Source organism: Quercus robur, chromosome 11 (assembly GCF_932294415.1).
Source record: "Quercus robur chromosome 11, dhQueRobu3.1, whole genome shotgun sequence".
NCBI classification, from domain to species: domain Eukaryota; kingdom Viridiplantae; phylum Streptophyta; class Magnoliopsida; order Fagales; family Fagaceae; genus Quercus; species Quercus robur.
The window spans coordinates 11948363-11974582 of NC_065544.1; the positions used below are offsets into that span (position 1 = coordinate 11948363).

At 35.5% G+C, this 26220-nt stretch overlaps 2 protein-coding genes across 25 annotated transcripts in view; both read left to right on the plus strand.

Annotated features, from left to right (window-relative positions):
* Positions 1-3427, plus strand: part of LOC126706112 (disease resistance protein RGA2-like) — a 66187-nt gene extending 62760 nt beyond the window's left edge. For 8 of the 24 annotated variants that reach the window (XM_050405408.1, XM_050405410.1, XM_050405407.1 and 5 more), the window contains 4 exons: positions 45-221; positions 449-1379; positions 1524-1636; positions 2885-3427. The gene's annotated coding sequence lies outside the window, so the exon portion shown is untranslated. Of the gene's footprint in view, positions 1-44; positions 262-448; positions 1390-1523; positions 1637-2391; positions 2480-2884 lie in introns of all 24 variants that reach the window. The other 16 variants (XM_050405401.1, XM_050405402.1, XM_050405389.1 and 13 more) reach the window with 16 other exon arrangements.
* A 10846-nt stretch (positions 3428-14273) lies between these two features.
* On the plus strand, positions 14274-26184 carry LOC126705355 (uncharacterized). The gene is made up of 3 exons (XM_050404305.1): positions 14274-14447; positions 14548-14685; positions 25925-26184. The coding sequence occupies exons 1-3, from the start codon at positions 14357-14359 to the stop codon at positions 25939-25941; spliced, it is 246 nt and encodes an 81-aa protein (XP_050260262.1). The 5' UTR covers positions 14274-14356; the 3' UTR covers positions 25942-26184.
* Positions 26185-26220: the final 36 nt, after the last annotated feature.

The following is a 26220-nucleotide window of genomic DNA, read 5'->3' on the forward strand; positions in this document are numbered from 1 at the left end:
GTTGGAATTTTCAGCAATCACCCTAACGATTCATTGTCATGTAGCCATATGGGAGATCCTGTGGCATCAGTGCTTTACAGCCCAGTTAATTGATGCAAGTCTACCAATGCATTGCAAAGAGCCCACCTGCAACATGTATAGACGTGGGGCTTTGCTCTGCTGCCATTGGATAAAGACTTTGATGCGCCTCTTCGTAACACCGTAAGGTTTTGGGAGCACTGGTTAGTATTCACGGTCCTAACCATATTGGCTTGAATTTGGGTGATAGTTTTATGAATATATTAATGAATAAACTATTGAATATTTATTTGCCTATTAGTATATCTTATATATGTTTATCAGAGTGGATCTCTTTTGGCGTGTGTGTGTGTGCGTGTGTTTCTTTGTAATTTTCTATGAGTAAATTTTTTCTTTCTAATTTGCTCTTTGCTCTTTTTTGTAAATTCAGGAATAGCATTTGTGAATATTCTACTTGTTACAAATTATTAGAGAGATACTATGTGAAGGTTTGAGAAGAATGTGATTTCCATGTGCAGTGATTCCAAGCAGAAACCTTCTGAAATAGGTTTCATCATGGGCGTTGAATCTAAGAAACAAGACAATAACATCATTTCAATTTTTCTTGAATTATCGGGCTTTGATGATTTAATTGGATTCAAAAGTTCTGTGGAAGAAGAATGTCATGATATTGTGAGGCAAGCTTGTGGTATGGGAGGAGAATTGGGTCAAAGATGATGGATTTGAAGAGAAGGCAGCCCTCATGACTGCTACCATGTTTGGAAGCAAGGGTGTGTTGAATTATATACTGGAAACCAGCTGTGTTGATGTTAACCAAGCTTGTGGTTTGGATGGGCTTCTGCACCTCATTTTGTTTCTGCTGCGGACTTTGCTATTTCAACTGAGGTTATTAAGCTCCTGCTTGATGCTTCTGCACTTCATTTTGTCTTGTTACATACTGTTGTCTATGTACAGTAAAGCTTGTTCATTTTATTCTTTCTTTTAGTAAAACTTGTTCATTTTATGCTTGCTGTTTCTTTGCTATATAATAGTAATTGTATTTAAGTAATATTGTTTAATAGAACATGTATTTGGGGTGGATGTTGATTTCTATAATCATGCATTTTGGATAGGCATAATTCAAGTGTTATAAGAGAAGCTGGTGTGGATGCATTTCTATAATCATGAATTTTGGATATGTATTTGTGGTGAATGTTAATGAATTCCTTCTTGTGTTTTATTAAAAAAGAATCTCTTTTCGTCTTCCTCGTAAGATAAGAGAAGCTGCAGCAAAAATAGGTGGTGGAAGAGGAGAATGAAGTTTGCTACTACAACAATTGTGGCCAACAAGGGAGGTCATACATTAGTTCCACCATGTGATGGTAACTTGGGGTTAGAGAGAGATTTATTTTTGACATTCATTAGTTTAATAACTATTGTATTGATAAAAGAACACATGACATCTTATGTATCATGTACTCATCTATAGTATTTCTTTTTTACAATTTTTTGCTGCTGGTATACAGAAACAGTTTGAAGCACAAAGCAAAAATTTGAAAGGGTGCCAGTAGGAAGCAGGGGACGATTGCCAAAAATTGCTCACATCTTGGAGTTTGAAGGGGATGAAACTACCCACTAGGTGTGTGCTTATTTATTTATCTTATTCTTCTTAGAAGCTCCTATGATTTTTTATTCTAATGAGTAACATTTCATTTGATCTCTTATGCAAAACCAATTGAGGCATTGGAAAAGTCTAGTGTTCTATTTGTTTGACGTCTCATTTGCAGTAGTTGTAGTGCATCTTCTATCTGTTATCACTTATCACATTCAAAAATAAATTGTAGAGTAATGTTATTGAAAGATAGGTTGTGCGTGATATGGAAGAGGAGTGCTCATTTGGAACCTAACATATGGTCCTTCACATTTGTTCAAACATGTTCCTATGCATTGGCCTGTTATGGCTCTCTAGACTCCTCTCTGATGGTGTGTAATGTGTGGTATGTTTGGTTCATCTAATTTGTATTCTTTTAGGTTAATTCACAACCTTTGGTCTCTCTCTCTGCATGGAGGAGACCATCAAATATATTTTATCAAGTGACAATATCGTTTGTTCGTAATTTTAAGATCGATTTTTCTTATCCTGCACTTATGCCCTCCATTTTGTGATCAACTTGAGATTAAGTGTTTGGCTAATAATCTTAACTCTCATATCTCCTATTATTGTAGGTAATTTTAGCTTTACAGAAAATCTTACACTGAAATATGCTGAAGTTTCTGCTATGGATTTTGAGTTCCAAAATATATCCAAAGAAATATAACATGATTGATCAATATTTTGTTCTTTATTTTATTTTATTTTTATTTTTTATAACAAACATTTTGTTCTTTATGAAGCTGCATAAACATGGGTGGGTGCTATAAATGGTTGGGAGTTCTTTGCAATGCATTCAAGTGCAAGATATACACGTTATGTTGCAAACATGTAAGCATGAATTACATATTTTAATCAATTGATTCTTATGCATAGCATTCATTTCTTTTTCTCTTAGTTGGCTTGGTAAGTAAGACACGAGTGATGTGTATTAGAGATCTCTCCATCTTGTTCCCTAGTGGAGAATAAGTACCACTTCAATCTAGCTATAGAATGCATTCATTGCCTGATATAGATACAAACACATGTATAAAAAGTTTTCATGTTTTCATTTGAATTCATAGTAAGGTATTGACTTTTCTTTTAGTGTCTTCTTCTTTTTCTTTTTTCTTTTTTCCTTCTCATTTTTCTCTGTTTGTAAATTCTTGAATAGTATTTATAAATATTATATTTGTTGCAAATTTTGTTGAGAGAGATTGTGTGGAAGTCTGAGATGAGAGTGATTTCCATGTGCAGTGGTACCAAAAGCCTCCTTATATAGGTTTCATCATGGGTGGTGAATTTGAGAAACAAGAGGGTTTGTAGCGTCATATCAGTTTTGCTTGAAGACCTTTGATGATGTAATCAGTTTAGAAAATGTTGTTGATGATGCAAGCTTGTGGCATAGGAGAATTGGGTCAAAGATGGGATTTGAAGAGAGGACAGCCCTCATGATTGGAACCATGTTTGGAAGAAAGGCTTGAAGTTGAAACCAGTCATGTCCATGTTAACAAGGCTTGCAGTTTGAATGGGCCATGACTCTTAGTTGTCTTTACTGCTTGGGGATTTGCTATTTCTGCTAAGATTATTAAAGTCTTTACTTATGCTTCTGCACATAATTCTGTCATGTTGCAAAAGGTTGACTTTGTATACTATTTTCATTTTATTGTGGCTGTTTGTTTGCTTTATAGTAATTGTATTTAAGTAATATTGTGTAATAGAACATGTATATAGTTGGAATGGATGTTGTATTTTATAGTCATGCATTTTGGGTATAAACCGTAACATGAGTGTGAAAAATGGGAATCTCTATTTCATTTCAATTACAAGTTAATATTGAAAACAGGGTAAATTATTATTTTGGTCCTTAAGCTTTAAAAAGTTCGTTTTAAAGAAAAAATTTTAAACTATTGAAGTTTGTTTTTCATCTCTAAACTATTGAAAATATTTTACTTTATGTCCAACTTAATCAAAAAGTTCGTTTTTATTCCTAAACTATTGAAAGAAGTGTTTTTTCAGCTCTATTTTTGTCTCTAAACTTTTACAAAAACTCTTTACAAAGTTTAAGGGTGATGAAATAACTTTTTAAAGTTTAGGAACAAAAACCAAATTTTTGGTAAAATTTTATCCTTGAAAATAAATAAATAAAATGTTTACTCTTTCAATATTATGCAATGAAAAGAGAATAAGTTTTTAGCTTGAGAGAATTTTTCTAAACATCCTAGCATGTGGTACCCTCTCCTAATATTTACCTAAGCAACTTCATTCAGAGAATTTTTCAAAACTAATTTTTATGTAGAAGTTAAACAAAACGAATAGACAATCCAAATTTTAGAGCTAAAGGGGTTAGGAACTTGCGACCCACTCCCAATCCCTATCTGTTATCTTCCCGAATGTGGTGTACATAAAATGCTATTTTATTCTCTGTCAATACAATAGCAGTAGAGCTAGCAGCTAGCATGTCATTTTTTTTTGTAAAAATGAAATCCTTTTGTTCTATTAAAAAAGTACCCTAATGTAGCAGCAAAAAAAGATAGGGTAGGAGTAGAAGAATAAAGTGGATTCTAGACTTTGCTTGCATTCTTGTCATCTTGTGTATAATTTTGCAGCTGTGGACGTGACAAATGATGATGAGAGCCTCCTTTTAGTGACATAAGCAGGATTATATCTTCAAGGGCCAAAGGATAAATCCTTTTTTTTTTTTCATTCAAGAATATAAAAAATATAGTAAATTTAAAACAAAATCAATACTTGAAAATTCATATTAGGATACATTTAATATTAAGGACAACATTTTTATTATTATTTATTTGCATGTACTTTCAGTTCGAAATCAAAATAAAGATAGCTTCATAATTTGTAATTAGACTCAAAATCAACCAAGAAGCTACTCATACAATGATCAATAGTTAATGTGAACAAAAATGGAGTCAAGACTTGTAGTTAAGGCGTGAAAGTATAAATAATAATAATAATATTATTATGAAATTTAAATAAGCATTTATCTAGTATTAACAATCCATCAACAAACACAAACACAAAATTATTGCCTCTTAATACATTACAATGCAATATATTATTTATGAAAAGAGAACTTGGCGTTTGTCTACTATTGGGTAAGGACAAAATTACTTAGTTAAATTTTTTTTTAAGGGGCTGGTTGTTTGTTTTGCTTTATATTGGTTGACTAGACTTAATTTTTTTAGCTTTACTATTGGTAATTTTTATAGTTGGGTTAACTTTTTGGGAATTTTGTTTTATATTTTAGATCTATAGTTTTTCTTGTGGCCTTTAAAAGAATGAATGATATTGTTAAAATGGGGCAAACGTAATTTTATTGAACTAAATTGCTAAAATTAATAAATATATATATATATTAGTATTTTTTTAAATAAAAAAAAAAATTTTGAGGACATTGGCCCGAAAAGTCAAACAATAGCTTCGTCCCTAAATGTGAATCAATATGTGATAAATTTACTATATTCACAGAGGATCAATAGCCATAATTGAGCCAATACATATTGTTTACCCATGAAAAAATTTGATGGGTGAAGGTTCTAAAAATGGGGTTTGGCTTACCTCTATCACGAGTGGTTGTAACCATTTTATTTTTTAAATTTTGTATACCATTTTGTATTTTTATGCAATTGTCATTATTTATATAAAAATATTTTAAATTGAATGACAAAACTCAACCCACGTGCATTATATTAATTATTAACTCAAAGAACCACACCCATCCATACATATATAAATAATACATGTGTCTACTTTTTTTATTTTTTTGAGAGAACTATGTGTCTACTTAATTAATCAAATGCTTGAAGAATCACTAACTAAAATCGCGAAAAGCACATTTTGGTCCCTACATTTTCGCACGATTCCTATTTGGTCCCTAAATTTTATTTTTACCGTTTTTAATCCCTGTTTAGAAAAACGCCTTCAGTTTTAGTCCTTTCCGTCAGTGCTGTTAGGGCACTGACCTACGTGGCAAACGAAATTATTAAAATAATAATAATAAATTTTATTTTGTCATTAAAAAATGCCAAGCCAGCATTTAAATTTAAAAAAATAATTTATTAAATTTAACTAAATAAAAAAATAAAAAACAGAAATAAAAATAAAAAATCACATTAATTAAGATTGAAGTGTGTCTTGGGCAAGAACACAAACTCAGATCTAAGAACACAAAATTAAAATCCAAAAATCACAAACCCAAAAAATAAGAACATCAAATTAAACTTGAACAAGGAATTAAACATGAAAACAAACACAAAACACAAAACCAAAAAATTAAAATAAAACAACACAACACTCCCACTCTCATTTTATACTTCTTTTTCTTCGTTCTTTCCAGATCCATTACTTGTCTTTGTTTTTCTTCTTTCTTTTCAGATCCATGACTCTCTCTTTCTCTCTAAAATACCAACACCTTAGTGTTCAGCATATGGCCGCTGACGCAGCGCACGCGCGATGCCATGATGGCGCGCCTCGTCGAGACGCTCTCCAAGTGCTACGGCACCTTGCCGAGCGATCAATTTCTCACTCTAAATCTCACACTCTTGGAACCAGTGCCTGATCGGACCTCAATGGTCCCCATCCACTTGAAAACCATCGGCCCATCATGAACCCATCAGTCCGACCAGATCAAGTTCAAGGTGGTGGCATGACGGCGGAAGTTCTCTTTCTCTCCCTCTTTCGCATTTGGCTTTTGTCACTGGTCTTGGATTTTTTTAGGGGGGGGGGGGGGGAGGGGGGGGGTTTGTTGATTGTGTTTGTTGGGAGTGGGCCACGGTGTATGTTCTAAATTCTGGGGTTTCATGGGTTAATTTTTGTTGGGTTGTGGTTCCAATTTGGGTCGGGGTGGTGGTGGTTGGTGGTTCCGATTTGGGTTTGGTTTGTGGCTTGCTTCGTGGTTTGGTTCTTCATTTGTGGTTTGGTTTGTGATTTATTGGTGGGTTTGGTCACTGTGATTGTCCCTGAGTTCGTGGCTTGCTTCAGACGTGGTGGTTGACGGGTTTTTCTGAGTTTGAGATTTTTTTGTTTGGATTGGTTGTGAGGTATTTTTGGATTGATTTGGTAGTTTGGAGTTTTAGGATTTGATGATTTTGCTAGGTTGAGAAAATGGTGATTTTGAAAATTTCAATTTTTGAATTTTAATTTCTGGATTTGTGTACTTAAATTTGGGTTTGTGTTTTTGTTCAAGACATACTTAGATCTCAATTCATATGATTTTTTATTTTTATTTTTGTTTTTTATTTAGTTAAATTTAATAAATTATTTTTTAAAATTTAAATGCTGACTTGGCATTTTTTTTATGACAAAATAAAATTTTTTATTATTATTTTAATAATTCCGTTTGCCACGTAGGTCAGTGCCCTAACGACATTGACGGAAAGAACTAAAACAGAAGGCGTTTTTCTAAACAGGAAATAAAAGCGGTAAAAATAAAATTTAGGGACCAAAGTAGGAATCGTGTGAAAATGTAGGGACCAAAATGTGCTTTTAGCCTAAAATCACTAACTTCATAACAAAATGTTATTATAATATGATAATAATACACACACATGTAATAAACCCTCTATATTTCCTAATTATTAAATTATATAAAGTTATATTATATTTATACTATACACGCACATATTCACACAGATAATATTATAACAAAAATAAATAAATGAATAATGCACATAATCAGTATCAGACATACACTCACACAAATAATATATAAATTTATAATAAAAAGAGAGACATTTACAACTCACAAACACTAACTATTTACTCTTAAAGTATCAATAGTCAGATAAAGAAAAGAAATTCATGAGAGAGAGAGAGAGAGATCTGTGATTTATGTTATTAGTTGGTTTTGGGATAACTGATTTGTGTTGTTTAGTTTTGGATTGAACTAATTTATTTCAAAGTGTGCAAAAAATTGTTTACTAATAAAATAGTATTTTATACATTTTTTTTTAAAATCAAGTTAGGGGGTTCATTTGAACCCCCTGAAGCATAAGTAACGCCTCCCCTGTTATCAAGGTACATCATAGAGCTTATTCTTCTTTTTCTAATATTATATTATATTTTATTTTGTATTTACATTAATGTAATGCTGCATGAACGGTTGAACTTCTCCCCTAAACCTCTAAGCATTTTGTGTCTGGAGAGGTATCATCCTGCATACAAGGGTTGGTGGTGGGTTTTTATTTTTATTTTTAATTGAGTGTGTGTGTATTGGGTCTCAATCTCGTCTTATGTGAATTAAGAAAATTAGTTAAAATTTTTAATTAATCACCAAAATATATTATCACAAAATCACACAAAAAAAAAAACCCAAAGATTTATATGGAAAACAATTTCTCCTTAAAATGGACAAAGCAATATGGGACAGGCTCCAAATTAACATTCATACTATTGTAAAATCAATTACAATATCTTCTAGAGTTTATACCAAATATGATATCCACACCAAATACAATAATATATTCTTCATAATTATTAAAACAAACTCACCTGAGAATGAGATCTTCACTCATTCGGGATACAAATACAATAACTTGTCCCAAGAGAAAACCCCAAATTTTCTCCCCTTGTGCACATCTCAGAAAAAGACGTCCTTATTGGTTTCAAACTTTCAAATCGTGATTAATATATCTTATGGGTGTAATTTGAAAGAAAAAAAAAAAAAGTAAATTCCAGTAAATTATTGTTTTAAAAGTAAATCATAACATTGAAAGAAACGATATGCCTTCTTTCATTCGTTCAAAGTTCAGACCAGTCACCGCCCTTTTTTTCTAGCTACAAAGGTTTTTTTTTACTGGCCTTCTTCATGTTTTAAACTTCGTCACAGTTAAATTATTGCATGAAAAAAGAACGATTGATTTCTAAGGAGGCCACATATTAGGATTTGCAAAGATTTGTGAATTGAAAGTAAGATTAATTAAGATGACTTTTATTTTATAGAGGATACATGTATTATTACATCATTCATCTAGAGAATCCCACGTGAGATTTGGTTGAATCTGTATAGTTGAAGGCTAATTATGTTCGATACAGAATACGATTCTTTTATTTAAAAAAATAAATAAACTTTTGATGTATACACACAAAATAAGGGTATAAAGATGTTATAGAATGATTCTCAAAAAAAAAAAAAAAAAAAAAGATGTTATAGAATGTATGGCTTGAAGAACCCCCACTAAGGCTCAACCAACGAAATTTGTTCGCGTTTTTAAAAATAAGATAATGAATCCTCAACATAATAATAATAATAATAATAATACTTACTCTAGTTGCAAAATTTCTCTAATAAAATCCATTAATTAGCTATTGTAAGGATTCAATTTGTATCAACCTCAAACTCGTATTGGGTTCGAACACTAAAGGCCCAAATGATAAATTTGTAGAGCGTGGATATAAAAGAACTAGATTAACTTCAGAAGAAAAACGATTCAACTTAACGTTTTTAGATGGATTAATACAAATGTTACTCCCAACTTATCCTTGAAACAAGCTAAGTTCTTTACTTCGTAAGATTTTCTTCTAAGCATCCATTGTTTTTTTAGTTCCGATCACTTTTCTCAATGCATTCTTCCACGTTATATACTGCCCTTTTGGTGTCATCTTCACCACACACGTGTAGGTTGAATTCGGGGGATCCCTTCCTGTCTCATCCAACACTTCCTGGAACCTTCAACTAGCAGTTGTAAGGCTGCTTCATCACTGTTCAGGCATCACCTCCACATTAATGTGGCCAGAGAGTTGGTTGAGAGGCAATTAATACGGAGGTAGCAGTTGTTAAAGATATTTGTTTATCTCTTCTTTGTTACCCTTGGCCCCATGTCCCACCTTTAGTGGTAATGCAGCTTCAAATTATGTTTGTGATAATACGACGTTCAGTTCGTCTTCGGACACATGTTACCGAGAAGGATTTTGTTCTCGGACGAATACCAGGCCTATCTCATGTGATATCTATTCCTCTTTTCATTTGGTTCCCCTTATAACCTTATGTAGGCCTCCTCGGATGGTTTATCGTCCTCGAATGGGCCACAGGCCCAGTTAACACGGTTTTAATAATTATTGATTAACTGGCCCCCACAGCTATCAAATCAAATTTTGCTTCTACATAAATATTTGGAATATGTAATATTTCCATAGACTCTTTTCTTTCATGTTCTGTTATTTTTTTTTTTTATAAAGAAAATGATGTTAATACTCAAAGGGTTACTCTCTCTCTCTCTCTCTCTCTCATTTTAAAGAAAAACTGCGAGGTTTCTATTTAAAGTCAAATATTTTGCGAGTAAAGTGAGGTAGTACTCTCTCCTCTCACATGACATACAATTTAACTAATTAAATTTAGAGCTAATTATACTCTCCTTTCTTAAGGTTTGAGGGAATAACATTCCACTACAAACCCGAAGGGTAAAAACATTTTTCTCTCTTCACATCCATTTCACCAAACTCTATTAATTTGATATTAAAATTGTTCCCTTTCAAAGGTAAAATGGCTAAATAACCTACCCATTGATGAGGTGCTACTAAAAAATCAAGACTTATCACTTGTTGATTTTATTTTAATTGTAATTCGTGTATGTTTCGGTGGAGGGGGTTGTTAAGATATATGTGTGTGAGGATTTTTTTTTTTTTTTTTTTTTTTTTTTTTGAGGAAAGTGTGTGAAAAGAACAACGTTTTACTAATTAAGGTTAATAATTAATCAAACCTTAGCATAATGAGATAATAAGCACCTATGTTTGACATTCAAACATGAATAATATCTGTTAGAATATACACGTATGTAGCTTAGTTTTCGATTTAAGTTGACTTGTTGTTTTTCCACCAAAAAAAAAAAAAAAAGGGTCAACTTGTTTACATACCAAATACAATTGAGTTTATAAATAAGCTATTTTTACCAACCATGCTTAAACTTCGAAAAAAAGATTTTTTAAAAAAATTTAGAATATTCTGTTACTAATATTAATGGAAGGGGAAAATATTATTTTCTTTTAAATCTCAAGGGAAGGGAGTGTAATTACCTTTTAATTTAGTATGAAATTTACTATTCATATGAGATAATAAAATATCAGTTGTTTTATTGTTGGAAGTACCTAATAATTTTTGAATCTAAGAGGAAGTCATTAAAATTTTTTTATAACAAAAAAAAAAAAAATTTCAAGGGAAAATTTTTTAAAAATAAAATATTAATTATTTAAATTGATACTGTATTGTAGTTATGTGGGATCTAGTTTTTTTTTTTTTTTTTCTTTTCTTTTTTAAATAATGTTTTCATGACATAATTTTAATTGATTTGGATAAATTTTGAGTGGAAATACGATTTCAACAAGAAAAAAAAAAGTTAGATTAGTAAAAACAATTCCGATTTAAGTAATGAGCAAAATTTAGGTATAATACCTTAGGTGTTGTTCTTTAGGTTTCTCAAATAAATTATTTCATGTCAATTTATTCACATCAACACAAGCAATGTCATACTCTACTTTAACCCTATCAATTTTTTGGTTTGATTTTTTTTTAAAAAAAAAACCATTGTAGTAAGAAACACCTCAACATCCTTTGCTCCTTTGCTCATGACCTCTCCAAGCTCTGCCACATTGTTGTTGACATCCTCTCCCTCGCCTTAAACATCTCCAGCATCCCTTTAAAGAACAATATACCAAAATTTTGGTCTTAAATTGTAACAATACCCAAAATTTCCAATATCACCAAAATCCAATAAATAAATAAAGGGACAAAACCCAATAAATAAAGAAAGGGGCAAAACCCAAAAACATATCAACCAAAAAATTACTAAAGCTCTGTTTGGGTAGCGGTTGCGGCTGTGTTTTCCTTGATTGCCTTTTTTTTTTTTTGGGGCTGGTCCAGGGCACTATTCATGAACCTGCTAAGTAATTAAAATGCATGAACAATCATTTAAAAAATATTTTGTTATACTATATTCAGTAATAAGTTTTCAGTTTTCAGCAAAATAAACGGTATCCAAATGCACACTAAAAGTAAAACATTTGTTCTTAGATTGGAGCAGCACTCACAATTTCCTATCACAATACTAAAAAATCACTAAAAATATAATAAAAAAAAGGGTAAATTGCAAATTACACCCCTGAAGTTTGGAATTGCTTGGATTTTACATCTAAAAATTTCAAAACTTGGATTTTACACCCTAAAATTTGCTTCTATTAGCAATTTACCCCCCACAGTTAGTTTCTATTATTAACTAACACATCACCATGCTGTCATGTTTTATTTTTACCAAATCAGCCTTAAAACTACGTAGTTTCAATGAAAAATTAAAACTGACCTGGCATACACAAAACTAAAAGCCTAAAACCACACGTTTAAGCCTAACTTCTAAAATCCCAAACCAAAACTCTGCAGCTCCCTCCCACCTCGCACGGCAGAGACCCATCGTAAATAGCTCCATAGCGGCGGCCACAGTGAGAACTCTTTCTCTTCTCTCCAGCTCTATTTCTTTCTCTTTTTGATTTCACTTTTTCTTGTCATTGTTGGATTTGGATTTGTTGGGGGATTCATAGCTGTGATTACTAGGAAGGCATATTTGCAAGGCTCGGTTGCTCCATAATCTTTTGATTCATTTATACTTCTGAAATCTACAGCAAATACTTGATGATTTGAAGGGACATTCGCGGACTCACAACAGTTAAAACATGAGCATGGAAGTCCACGACTCTCTACCTTCATGTTTGGAGTGCAATCATATGTGCACCAAAATACTGTAGGAGCAATATCGGCCATTGTTGCAAAGTTGTTGCAACCAACAACAAAAAAAAAAAAATTTATTAAGCCTAGAGAAGGAAAAAGGAATTCCTGTAAAGTTCATACGTCTTTCACCTCTGGTGCTCCTATTTGTAGACGGACATGTCTTCGAATAGATGATTGGTATTTGGACTTGAACCTTAGGCCTGCAGTAGTAAGAGTATGAGTCAGAATCAGAAAAGATAGTTACGAATATTGATTTAGCAAACCCAATCACAGCTATGAATCCCCCAACAACTCCAAATCCAACAATGACAAGAAAAAGTGAAATTCAAAAAGAGAGAAATAGAGTTGGAGAGAAGAGAAAGAGTTCTCAGTGTGGCTGCGCTGTGGCTGCTGCTGTGGCCACCGCTGTGGCTGCCGCTTTGGAGCTGTTCACGATGGGTCTCTGCAGCGCGAGGTGGGAGGGAGTTGCCTTTGTGAGTTTTGGTTTGAGATTTTAGAAGTTAGGCTTAAACGGTGTAGTTTTAGGCCTTTAGTTTTATGTATGCTAGGTCAGCTTTTATTTTTCATTAAAATTGCATAGTTTTGAGGCTAATTTGGCTAAAATAAAATATGTCAGCACAGTGATGTGTCGGTTAATAGCAGAAATTAATCGTAAGGGGTGAATTGCTAACGGAACCAAACTTCAAGGTGTAAAATCCAAGTTCTAAAACTTTTAGGTATAAAATCCAAGTAACTACAAATTTCATGGTGTAATTTACAATTAAAAAAAAAAAAAAAAACTCAAAAACACATCAATCTCAAAACTCAAAAGCCAAGAATTTCACATAGTGAAAGGAGGAGTGGTGAACGTTGTGGGAGGGAGGAGAGGGGTCCATGCCATGGAACTAGTGTTAGGACCCAAATGGGACCTAAGGGGTGATGGGGTCGATGATGCATCCACACTATTGGAGAATGAAAACTAAGGTTGCGAGAGTGAGAGGGAGGAGACCTGTTGGAAACCTCCTTTCCAACTCTAGCGCCAACAATGTAAAAAAACTTTTGGGGAAGGTATAATAGGAAAAAAAAATATATATATCTATAGTATTATCGTTAGGAGTTAGGACACATTAAATCGTATACTTTTTAAGTGGGACACTCTAAACCCCAAGTTTTCATAAATATACCCAAAAAAACCTCAAACAAATCCCACACTCAGATATGAAATGTACATATATAAAAGTAAGATCTCTCATTTAAAAGATTGGGTTTAATGTATTCCAATGATAAAACTATAGGGTTTTTTGTTGCTGTTGATGTACTTTTGCCAAAAAAATTTCCTTGATTAAGATTTGTACTCCTTGGAATTCTCCGATTGTAATGTCTCGCTTTACTCACCTGCTCCAAGACCTTGCTTCTCAGCCTCATCTGCTACAAATTGCTTGATTGAGGTAGTTGGATTTTTTATATTTTATTTTTTCTATAATGACCACCATCATCCTTAAAGAAGAGTTTGAAATCATTTATGTCGACACCGATAAATTGACGTAGAAGGATTTTAATCGGAAAATTTAGCGAATAACACTTATCATACTAAGTGTTTAAGGTATACTTTCACTCGACTTAGTTATATATGATTTAAACGTTTAAAATTGTGTTTTAAAAACATAATTTCAAAACAAAAACAAAAAATGTCAGATTTTCAAATAATTTCGAAGCAATACTGAATTAAATAATAATTATTAAAATAAAATTAATTCATAAAGAAAAAGTCTAAAAAAAAAATTTGGCAAAATTTTTTATAATGGCTGATGTGGCAGATTGTAGTGATAGGTAAAAAAAAAAAAAAAAAATGTAGTGAAATTTTTGTGTACGCTTTAGCATTGCTCGTACTCAAGTGGTGTGTGAGTGGTGAACAGTGAACTCATCGGTCCTCACTAATTGTAAAACCCAAACACAAAGAGCACCTGAAGAAGAAAGAACAAAAAACAGTAAAATCGAAGAGAGAGAGAGAGAGAGAAATGGCTTGGAGCGCAACAATGATCGGAGCTCTATTGGGGCTGGGGACCCAGATGTACTCCAACGCTCTCCGAAAACTCCCTTACATGCGCCGTAAGTCTCTCCATTCCTCTTCCTTTTCATTTCCAATACACAAAAAAAAAAACACAAACCCACAAAAACCAATTTTGATGGAAATGGTTTTTACTTGTAGATCCATGGGAGCACGTGGTTGGCATGGGTCTCGGAGTTGTGTTCGTGAATCAGCTCGTGAAATGGGACGCTCAGCTCGCAGAAGACCTCGATAAGATGCTTGAAAAGGCCAAAGCCGCCAACGAGCGCCGTTACTTCGGTATTACTATGTTTTCCTTTTGGCAAATCTGAATTCACTTTCATGTTTGTGCTTAGCTCTTTGCAAATGGGTATATTGGTTTTCATAGAATTTATGTCCCTTTTGGTTTTTATGTTTTTTCTCAGCTATTTCCAAATGGGTATTTTCTTATATCTCACAATTCAATTCCCTTTTTGTTGAGCAGCATCAATTAGAGGTGTACCCTTGTTTTTCTTTTTGCAAATATTTCACTTTTATGATTTTGCTTTGCTCTTTGCAAATGGGTACTTTTTTATTTCCTAGAATTCTATTCCCTTTTGGTTTTTACCTTCAATTATAGGTGTATCCATGTGGTCCTAGGAGGGACTAGCCTTAATCTAATTAGACTTGATAGAAATTTAATGTTGAAGAGCTGCATTAGTCCCCAATAAGGCTTGATAGAAATGAATAGACTCATGTATGGTTGAATTAAAATCCTCAATCTTTTTACCAGACTTAGAATAAGGGCATTTGATTGTAGCTTTGTTTTTGTTTTTTCATTCTTATTATGAAAATAAGTTTCCCACACAGGGTAGCTTGGTTGGAACTTGGTTAGCCTCATGGGTTGAGGACTCCAGTACTGGGATTACCCAGTACACCGTTGTTTGGGATGGGGTCGTGTATCCAGGGTTTACTCGACAAGGGTGGGTACATGAAGCGGCCCTGTCTTGAAGAGGTTGATCATCATAAAAAAAAAGTTGAATTCATGTGTGTTCCAGTTATAGCTTAATTGGTAGAGTCTCTTGTTATCAAATAAGGGACTGGTACCATGTAAAGAAACAGAGAAACTAAATAGAATAGAGAGAATTTCATTGATTGAAGAATGAATTACAATGAAATGAATTGAATGAATAAACATCTACACATTACTCTGTTTATATACACAGAGAAATAACTAACTCAACTATTGGCGCCAAAATCAGTTATTTGAATTTTCTGGTGGCTGTACACGTGGCAAGCCTAAGTAACTAACTCCTAGATTTGTGGAACTAACTTCTTCAATGATCCTGGATGAAGAACTCATGATGTGGCATGGACTCAATCATTTCCAAGATTGCTGAGTTGATCTTGTCCTTTGATGCTAGCTTGGTAGTCTGATCAGTGCGTACCTCATCAGCAAATGCTGCACTGACTGCTGGTCTTGTGGCTGAGCTAGTGCTTCCTTCATCAGTCCCAGCTACACTACTAGCTAGCTGTGTGGCTTGAGATATGCAACACTTCTTTGCATTCTTAATACTCCCCCTCAAGAGTACAGCTCTTGCCTGTTGATCTTCCATACCAGTATGAGGATATTCCACATGAGAAGCAAAAATATTTATGACACTTAGTCTTCTAATTAGCCTTAAAAAACTCTCCACTCCCAAGGCCTTGGTAAACACATCTGCCAACTGATTCTTAGTCGAAACATGGAAGGTTTTGAGTGCACCCTCAAGGATCTTATTCCTTACAATATGGCAGTCAGCTTCTATGTGTTTTGACCTCTCATGGAACACTGGATTAGCTGCTATATGGATTGCTGCCTGGTTGTCACAGTACATCAACACAGGCTGATCATGTTTGACATGTAAATCTTGTAGCAGATGCAAAATCCAAGTCAATTCACATGTGGTGTTAGCCATAGCTCTATATTCAGCTTCTGCACTAGACCTAGAGACTATGCTTTGCTTCTTAGACCTCCAAGACACTAAGGCATCACCAAGGAACACACAATAGCCTGTTAGAGACTTTCTTGTGTCAGGACACCCTGCCCAATCAGCATCACAGTATGCTTTTAGGTGTAGATCAGATTTAGTGGGAAAGAAAACACCTTGACCAGGTGTTCCTTTTATGTATTGAAGTATTCTAGAGGCTGCTTTCATGTGTGGTGCTCTAGGCTGTGCTAAGAACTGGCTGAGTCTATGAACTGCATATGTGATATCCGGTCTGCTCAAGGTCAAGTACATAAGCTTCCCAATGAGCCTTCTATACTGTCCTGGATTGGTAAGTAAGTCTCCACTGCCTTTAGACAACTTCAGTTGCTGTTCCATTGGGGTTTGGACTGGTTTACACCCTGTCATACCAGTTTCTTCAAGCACTTCCAAGGCATACTTCCTCTGTGTTAAGCTGATCCCACTCTTGTTCCTTGCAATCTCTAAACCCAAGAAATACTTGAGTGATCCCAAGTCTTTAATACCAAACTTTTGATCAAGAATGGACTTGAGAGAGACAACACAGGCATGATCATTGCCAGTGATCACCATATCATCAACATAGACCAACAGAGCAGTGAACAAGGACCCTTTGCTGTGCACAAATAAGGAATGATCAGCCTGAGATTGAACAAAACCAAGCTCCTTTATTGTTGTTGATAGCTTAGTGTACCATTGCCTTGAAGCTTGTCTCAACCCATAAAGAGATTTAACCAATTTGCACACCTTAGGAGCAGTGGAAGAATCTGAAACACACTCCCCCTTACTGAGAAAACCAGGTGGCAATGACATATAAACCTCTTCATCCAAATCACCATGCAAAAAGGCATTGTTGATGTCCAATTGGTGCAAAGGCCATTGCTTGGCAGCAGCAAGAGCAATCAAGACCCTCACTGAAACTGTTTTAGCAACAGGAGAGAAGGTTTCAAGAAAATCAAGACCTTCCCTTTGAGTATACCCCTTTGCAACCAGCCTAGCTTTGAACCTTTCAACACTTCCATCAGGGTTAAGCTTGACTTTATAAACCCATTTGCAGCCAATGGGAAGCTTACCAGGAGGCAAGGTAGTCACAGTCCAAGTATGATTCTGTTCAAGGGCCTGGATTTCTTTGTCCATGGCAGCCCTCCAAAGTGGATCTTGAACAGCTTGGGAGAAATTTGAAGGCTCTTTAGGACTAGAAGTAACTGCCAGCAAATAAGAATGGTAGCATGGCTCCAAGTGAGAATATGTAAGACATTGATCAAGAGCATAAGGAGCACCAGGTGCAATGGCAGTACAAGCATAGTCCTGCAAATAAGCAGGAGGTCTGATATCCCTAGTGGACTTCCTTAGAGGCACTGGAGGCACTGAAGCAACTGGTGGTGATGAAGAAGGTACTGCATCAGAATGACACATCTGTATAGGACTAGAAGAAGAAATAGGATTAGAAGACAAGACAAGTGGAACATGCTGATGAGAAGAAGAAGGTGGATCAGTAAAATCCATGGAAGAGGGTTCAGAAATGCTGACAGGAGTAACAAAATCAGCAACACCAGCAGAACAAGAAGCTTCCACAGCAGATGATAGGAAAGGATCTGCATTATGAGGTGAAATAGAAGCAAAAGGGAAAGAATTTTCATGGAAAACCACATCTCTAGAAAGGAACACCTTGTTAGTAGACAAATCAAGAACCTTATATCCTTTAACCCCAAAAGGATATCCCAAGAAGACACACCTAACAGCTCTAGGGGCAAATTTAGACCTATGATTTGAAAGAGTGGAAGCAAAGCATAAGCAACCAAACACTTTAAGATGTGCATAGCTAGGTGGATGACCAAATAAAACTTCATAAGGAATCTGATTTGACAAAACAGATGAAGGGGTTCTGTTGATTAAGTACACAGCAGCTAGTATAGCATGACCCCACAAATGCAAAGGTAAATGGGATTGAAACATGAGAGCTCTTGCCACATTTAAGATGTGTTGGTGCTTCCTCTCAACAATAGCATTTTGTTGAGGGGTTTCAACACAACTCAAATGATGTAAGATGCCCCTTTTTGCAAAAAAATCTTTCATGATGAATTCAGTCCCATTGTCAGACCTTAGAGTTTTAATTTTCTTACAAAATTGAGTCTCCACCATAGTGCAAAATTGTTCTAAAACAGATTGTGTTTGAGACTTATGCTTTAACAGATAAACCCAAGTGGTTCTAGAATAGTCATCAACAATGGTTAAAAAATACTTGCAATGATCAATGGTAGAAACCGAGAAGGGTCCCCACAAATCACAATGAATCAACTCAAAGCAAGATTTAGACAAATGAGAGCTTTTATTAAAGGGTAAACGTTTTTGTTTTGCAAGGGGACAAATGTTACAATCAAGGGTCTCAATAGAAATGAAACTAGGTACATCACTAGATTTTATTGAAGCCAATTTGGCATTTGACAGGTGGCCCAATCTGGAGTGCCAGATGTGAACTTGAGGACTATGTACAGAAGCAGCAACAGATGGTGAAGAAATGTAGCTCTTGTCCAGCAAGTAAAGTCCATTGCTTTCTCTACCCAGACCAAGTGTGCTCCAATGAGCAAGGTCCTGGATAAAGCAACAATGTCCAAGGAAAATAAGGCAACAAGCAGTGGACTTAACTAACTGACTGACAGAGATGAGATTGAAACTAAAAGATGGGACACAAAGAACATTGTGAAGTATAAGGTGTTCTGATATCTTCACAATGCCAACATGAGTAACAGAAGCAACGTCACCATTAGGTAAATTGACAAAGGTGTTTAGGGTAGCAGTGATAGTGGTGAAACATGCAATAGAATGGACCATATGATCTGTAGCCCCTGTGTCTATGACCCAATCAGTGGCACAAAAGACATCCCTATCAGCTACTTTAGCAGAAAAGATTGAATGCTTCAAGGAAGGGGAAAAATGAAGCAAAGGATTGATACCTGACATGGTGTCAACAAAGGTAGATTGAGTATAGTCTGAAGATGTCATAGATGTGGAAGGCACACCAGTTGCAGCATGCGAACCAGTAGCTCCAGAAGGCATGCTAGAGACAGCAGCACTTGTACTAACACTTGCAACATGGTGATTAGCACCTTGACCAGTCCCAGAATTGAATAGAGCAAGTAATTGTTCACACTGTGCCTTAGAAATAGGACACTGAACAGATGCATTAGAAGGAACCTCAACAGCTTGACCTTGAGGATATGAAACTTGGTTAGCATTGGAATTAGGCTTCCCTTTGTGCTTGTAACCTGGTGGATACCCGTGGAGCTTGTAACACTTGTCCATAGTATGTCCAAGCATGTTACAATGGGTACACAAAGGTCTTTCCTTCTTGAAACCACCTTTATTGCCTGAATATCCCCTGGTATTGGCATACATTGCCACTGAATCAGGCTTAGGTGTGAAGGTAGAGCCATGGCCAATGCCTTTGTGAGATTCTTCTTGGAGAACCAGAGCATATACCTTGCTCATTGAAGGAAATGGTTCAAGCATGAGAATGTGACTCCTCACTGTCTCGAAATTCTCACTGAGTCCCATCAAGAACCTCATCACATAGGATTTCTCATGTGCAATGCTCAGAGTTTTCATTGCTCCACAAGAGCAGGCTGGTAAAGGTTCATAATGAATCAATTGATCCCAAAGCTTCTTGAATTTAGAATAGTACTCAGTCACTGATAATTGCCCCTGAGTTATCTGTGAAATCTCTTGCTGAAGATTATAAACCTTTGGTCCATTTTCTTGTGAAAACACACGCTGTAACTCCAGCCACATCTCCCTTGCAGTCTCACAGTACATGATGCCACTTGAAACATCATCATGCATAGAGTTGATCAACCAAGAAAGCACCATTGTGTTACAACTTTCCCAATCTTCATACAGAGGAGAATCATCTTCAGGCTTTACAATCTTGCCATTCACGAATCCTATCTTTTTCTTGGCAGTCAATGCTAGAACCATAGCCCTAGACCAAGATTGATAGTTCCTCATCCCCAAGAGTGGTTGAGTGACTAAGATATTTCCAGGATTCTCACTTGCACTAAGGAAAAACCGATTGGGAGAATTGATTTCTGTGTTAGACTGAGGAGCTTGGTGTGTGGATTGATTGTGCGTAGGATCAGAGTCACTTCCTTCAACAGAGGCCATTGATGATTTTCACGAAGCTTGAATGAAACTTCTAATGAAATTGGAAATGGAATCGAAAGACAAGATTCAATATCAACAGAGATGAATTAAGATCTTGCAAAATCAGAATTCAAGGAAAACTCTTGAAGTATTCTCTGTTTGGCAAACAAGAAAAGTTTGTAACAAGAAGCGAAGCTAGCACATGCTAGGGCTCTGATACCATGTAAAGAAACAGAGAAACTAAATAGAATAGAGAGAATTTCATTGATTGAAGAATGAATTACAATGAAATGAATTGAATGAATAAACATCTACACATTACTCTGTTTATATACACAGAGAAATAACTAACTCAACTATTGGCGCCAAAATCAGTTATTTGAATTTTCTGGTGGCTGTACACGTGGCAAGCCTAAGTAACTAACTCCTAGATTTGTGGAACTAACTTCTTCAATGATCCTGGATGAAGAACTCATGATGTGGCATGGACTCAATCATTTCCAAGATTGCTGAGTTGATCTTGTCCTTTGATGCTAGCTTGGTAGTCTGATCAGTGCGTACCTCATCAGCAAATGCTGCACTGACTGCTGGTCTTGTGGCTGAGCTAGTGCTTCCTTCATCAGTCCCAGCTACACTACTAGCTAGCTGTGTGGCTTGAGATATGCAACACTTCTTTGCATTCTTAATAGGTTTGAATCCTGTTAACAACTTGACACCAAAAAACCAATTGGTGTCTTGGCCTGATGATAAAGAATAATCATCATGGAGTAGACGCCATGGGTTCAGATGCCATCATATCTATTAAAATAATTTGAATTCATACACCTTTCCTAGGCCTTTGAATTATTGATTTTTGCTAAATGAAAGCTCCATCTAAATTTCTAATGGTTGTATACTCAGCAGTAAGGCACTGCCTTTTTAGTTTGAACACATCCTGAAACACTTGGGTTCCTCAAAATAATCTTTAAGCTTGATACAGATTATTCTTTGCTACTTGAACTTTGTTAAAAATATTTTTATAACGATTCTTATTAAACTTCCGAAGCTCAAGTGTCAAAAGTATAAGCTATTTATAAATAATGTACATAGTGATGTCCTTAATATGCTGCTGGAATACACTGAACCAGAGGGTGAAAAGCATCTTTATCTCCCTAATGGTTAAAGAACTTGAATGGCTTAGGTCATGAAAGAGATTTAGGCATAAGAGAAATAATACTAGGACAATGGTCTTTGGTCCAAGATTCAAGAATTCTATAGAGCTATGAAGAAAAGAAGAAAACTGTTGATAATTATTTGGGACTCTGTTTAAATTTTTGGCAATAGACCCTGCTTAATCCCTGTTATCAATTCTTCTGTCATCGGATATTCCCTGAACTTTTTGTCGAAACTTGTTAAGCCGTAACCTCCATACTCTTCACTGGCATCTTTAATCCCCAGCTAGAATCCAAGGCTTATTGCCTTATCCCTGACCTGAGTAATATACCATCTTATCCTATTTAAGAGGGTCCTTCTATCATTACTGCTGTTAGATCCATTTAGAAATGTAGAGAAAAAAAAACACAAGAGTGTAATTGTGAATGATGCTCCAACTGGGCATAATGGCAGAAGAAACTTTCATAGTGTTACAGTGTTCAATCTAGTGCTTTTTTTTTTTTGATAAGATGTTCAATCTAGTTTTAACACCACACCACACCAAGCGCAAACTTTATTTTCATAAACAAGGCTCTAGCTTCCTTCTGTTTTTATTTAGCTACCTTATGTTGCATTTTAAATATATCATAGATGAATAAAGATTGGGGTAGTTCCGTTCTTTGTATGAGCCAAAAAAACGTCAATGTTAGAAATCTAGAATGCTTTACCTTTACCATCTTGTTCGTCCTTTTAAAGTTTTGAGCAAATTTCTAAGTGCCCTTCATCACCTCACCACAAACTCCTATTGCTTTAATTGTATTAGAGAGTGGTTAAGAATCTCTCTCCAGATTCATATCTTATCATCCTCAAAATCACTCTTTCCACATTCAGCAGTATCATCATGGTGAATTTCACCTTCTCTTTCTGTCATATCAGCCAGAGTATTGAATTTTTCAGTGCTTGAAGTTTTCTGTTGGTTTTTTTCCCTTCATGATCAGCTGGCAAAGCAAAATGACTGCTGTTCCCACTGGGAAAATAGAAGCATGCTTATATTCATTCCCTTTTTCTTGCTAATAGACACAACTTTCCAGTCATTACTGTTCTCTGCTTTTTCCTTGCCCTCCATTACTTTTAGAACTCTGTTTTGGGTATCAACTTACATAGGTGACATCATTGTGGTTTCCAATTATATTCAACAATAACTTCTGCTTAATTCCCATCAGCACTCATCATTTATATCTACCTCCACACAACTTTGAGCAAAATTCATTCTAGTTACCTGTTGAGCTATAGTGTATAAATAAAGGGAAATCCCTGCACCACTAGCTATTTAACTAAGTCTACTAGGTGTCAAATATGTATTAAAATAGGTGAAATGCTTAATCCAAATAGAAATTTTTGTTAATTGGAACTTTAAGAGCTGCATGCTAGGGTTCCACTTCCTTGATATTAGAGGTCTGTTAGCAGTGTGCCACATTCTGGACTTCAGTACATCATGAGACTCTATTGTACAAACACTCCACATTTTCCCCTAATCTTCTTTACTGTATTCTAAACCAAGATAAAAAGGAGGGGTTTAAGGATTTCACCAAACAAACCTTTATTCCATGATTTGACACTCATCTCTAGCCTCTTTTGATGGCTTTATAATAATCTCACCATACAATGTCAACTAAGAATTAGTCCCAAATTTTTGGGGTCGGCTAATAATCTCACCATCATGATTAACCATACCATGAGCCACCTCAACATGCTCTCTAGGAGTACACTTGTCCACCTCACTAATTGTCGCAGGGCATATTTTCACCCCAAATTTTCTGTCTTGTGATGATGACACTAAGCATGCCTTGCTTAGTCTTTGCCAACAAACCAATTCTCACATAAGGAAACTTAGAATCAGTTTGTGTGATTCACAGCATTCACAAAACGCACAGAATTTATAGGGGAACACTTTACCACAAAAGTACAAAGGACACTAAGGCTCCCTACTTGGATATGCCTTAGTCAAATTCTGCCATCTAGGCTTACAAAGCACACAAAAATACACTAAATACACAGTTTTCTCACAGTACACCATGGTTTCTCTCACACATGCACATGCTCTTGAAACCTCTCACAAAGTACAAAGGATACTAAGGTTTCCTTACACAAAAACACCCATCAAGTCTTACAAAGCATGCACAACTTTAAGGATCAAGTAGGAAATAATTATCAATAGCAGTTACCAAGTAATTACCCCTGGACTTGCTACACAAATCTGGGAATTGCCTTTAGGACACAGCTACTGGCTGTCCTAGAGCATGGTTGCACTGCCAGCACCTTTACTTGGTAACTGCTTGGTAACTACTATATCATGTTGCTGCCACCTGTTCAACACGTGCACTGCCTATGCACATGTTACAACCCATCATAGGCCATGCATACCAACCTGTTAGCCCAAGTAAATTGCCCAACACTCAGCCTTGGTTTGTGCATACCACAGCTGAGCCATGTTTTTCCCACATAAACCTTGCATGACACACATTTAAACAGTCCAGCCCTACCTTGTACATAAGTAACCCACCCATTGCTCATCAACTTGCCCATGACCAAGACCATGCAAGGCTGCCACAGCACACCACTACACGTGCAGGCCACAACAAACAATGGCCTACAACTTGCCAGGCCATGACCACATTTCCAACACTATCACAAGGCCATCATCATACTGTCAACTTAGCCAAATTGTGCGGACTTTCCCTACAAAGAGGGGCAGCACAACCTATTGCTACTCAAAAACACCTTTTCAGCCCATGGCATGCCTCCCTCATGTCCATGGGTTTGTGTGCCTGGCATGGGTGCAATTTGCCACCATATGCAGCCACCTATCTCGAGGATTAAGGGCCTAACACTAGCGGAGTTTGTCACCTCATGCATAAATAATCTAGTAGAAGATTCCCCAATCTCAAAATTCACACACCCCTTTGAGTTTTGAATCTCATTGGCTCACATCCCTGCAAAGCAATTCTGAAACTTCCAGGAATTCTGTTGTGTCTAAGAATTTGGAAACTTTGGGAATAATGCACTTTTTGAGAATTCTGAGAATCCTACACCTTCTAAGAAATGCTGTGTGTGATTTGGAGTTATCTGTATCAGTGAATGATCTTGATCTAGATCTGCAATACTATCATTAGGTTTTCCATGTCCACACTCAAAAGCATCCACTTCCTCAGCCTAATTCAAACGCATGGTGTGAGAACCTTGATCAGGACTCTTAATAGTTAATTCCTTTATTAGATTGAGTCCCCTAACCCCTACCACCACCTCTTGACAATGAATGAAGTAAAAACTTTGCCATGATTACCATGAAAATGCAAGAGTGATGGTGCATGTTAGCATGACTAATCTGTATCGAGAGCATTTTTGTAAACTAACTGTCAAGCATACCATGAGGAATATCGGAATGTTGATTTAGTGTATTTCTGGTTGCAAATAGATGGTTTTGTTTCAGCAATTATAAATGCTGTTTGCTTCACAACTGCTATTAGATAATGATTTTTATTTATGAAGGTTCCTCTTTTCAGTTAATGTTTTTTGTCATATCAGAATTTTTATTTTTATTTTGATAAGTAATGAAAAATTTTATTAGAAATTAGAAAAATTTTGTTTATATTTTTTGGCTGCTACAGTTTTTGCTAAATGATAATGTGGTTATGTTTCAAATTTATGCCTTCTAGACTAGCGTCAGCTGGTGTTTGATCTACAGTCTAATAAGGTTACTGCAGACCTGTGTTTGCAAGTTATAATTCACTTTTGTTCTTAGTGTTTTAAAGTTATCTTGAAAGCCATCTCCTTTAGGTACAACTTGAAAATCTCTTATTTGGTGTTAATTTTGGTGGTACTCTTCTGGAGTCTGGCATTTCTTGAAAACTCTACTTATATTGCTGGTGATCGCTATAAAGTATGTGCTGCGAATTATTTTGGGAATGAGAGATTACTGTTTATTCCTTGTTTTAGTTCTGTGCAACAAATGGCTTTGGCTGCCCCTGTAATGGATGGAAGTGAGATGATACCATCCTTGGGAGCACCATTATAAATGCTATACCCTTAAAATGCTATTGATTTTACCTCTGCACTCTTCCTTTACCATAAAATATTTTTATTTATTTGTTTGTATTTTGTAACAGTGTCTGTAGTACCCCACCCCCCCCCCCCCCCCCCACCCCCCCTTTCCCCTTTTTCCTATTCCCTTTAAACTCCTACATTTATTTATCCTGTACTTTTTTTTTTTACATTAATTGCAGATGAAGATGATGAGTAGCTTTCCACTCCATGTTTTGTGACATCTTCAGACAATACTTTCATGTTCTCAGAAAATTTGGTCTTCGAGTTGTAGATGAATGTTTGATTTTCAGTTACGTTTCAATGTTTGTAAGGCTGTTGGGTGTTTTCCAACTCAATTTAATTGTTGCTACACAAAATATTTGGGCTGCTTTTATAATGCAAACAGGCTAATGCAATGTCTCCATCAATAAATGGCATTAATTGAGCTGTGCTCTTTCAAGCGTGACTATTTTGAAAATCAAGTCTTATGACTTGA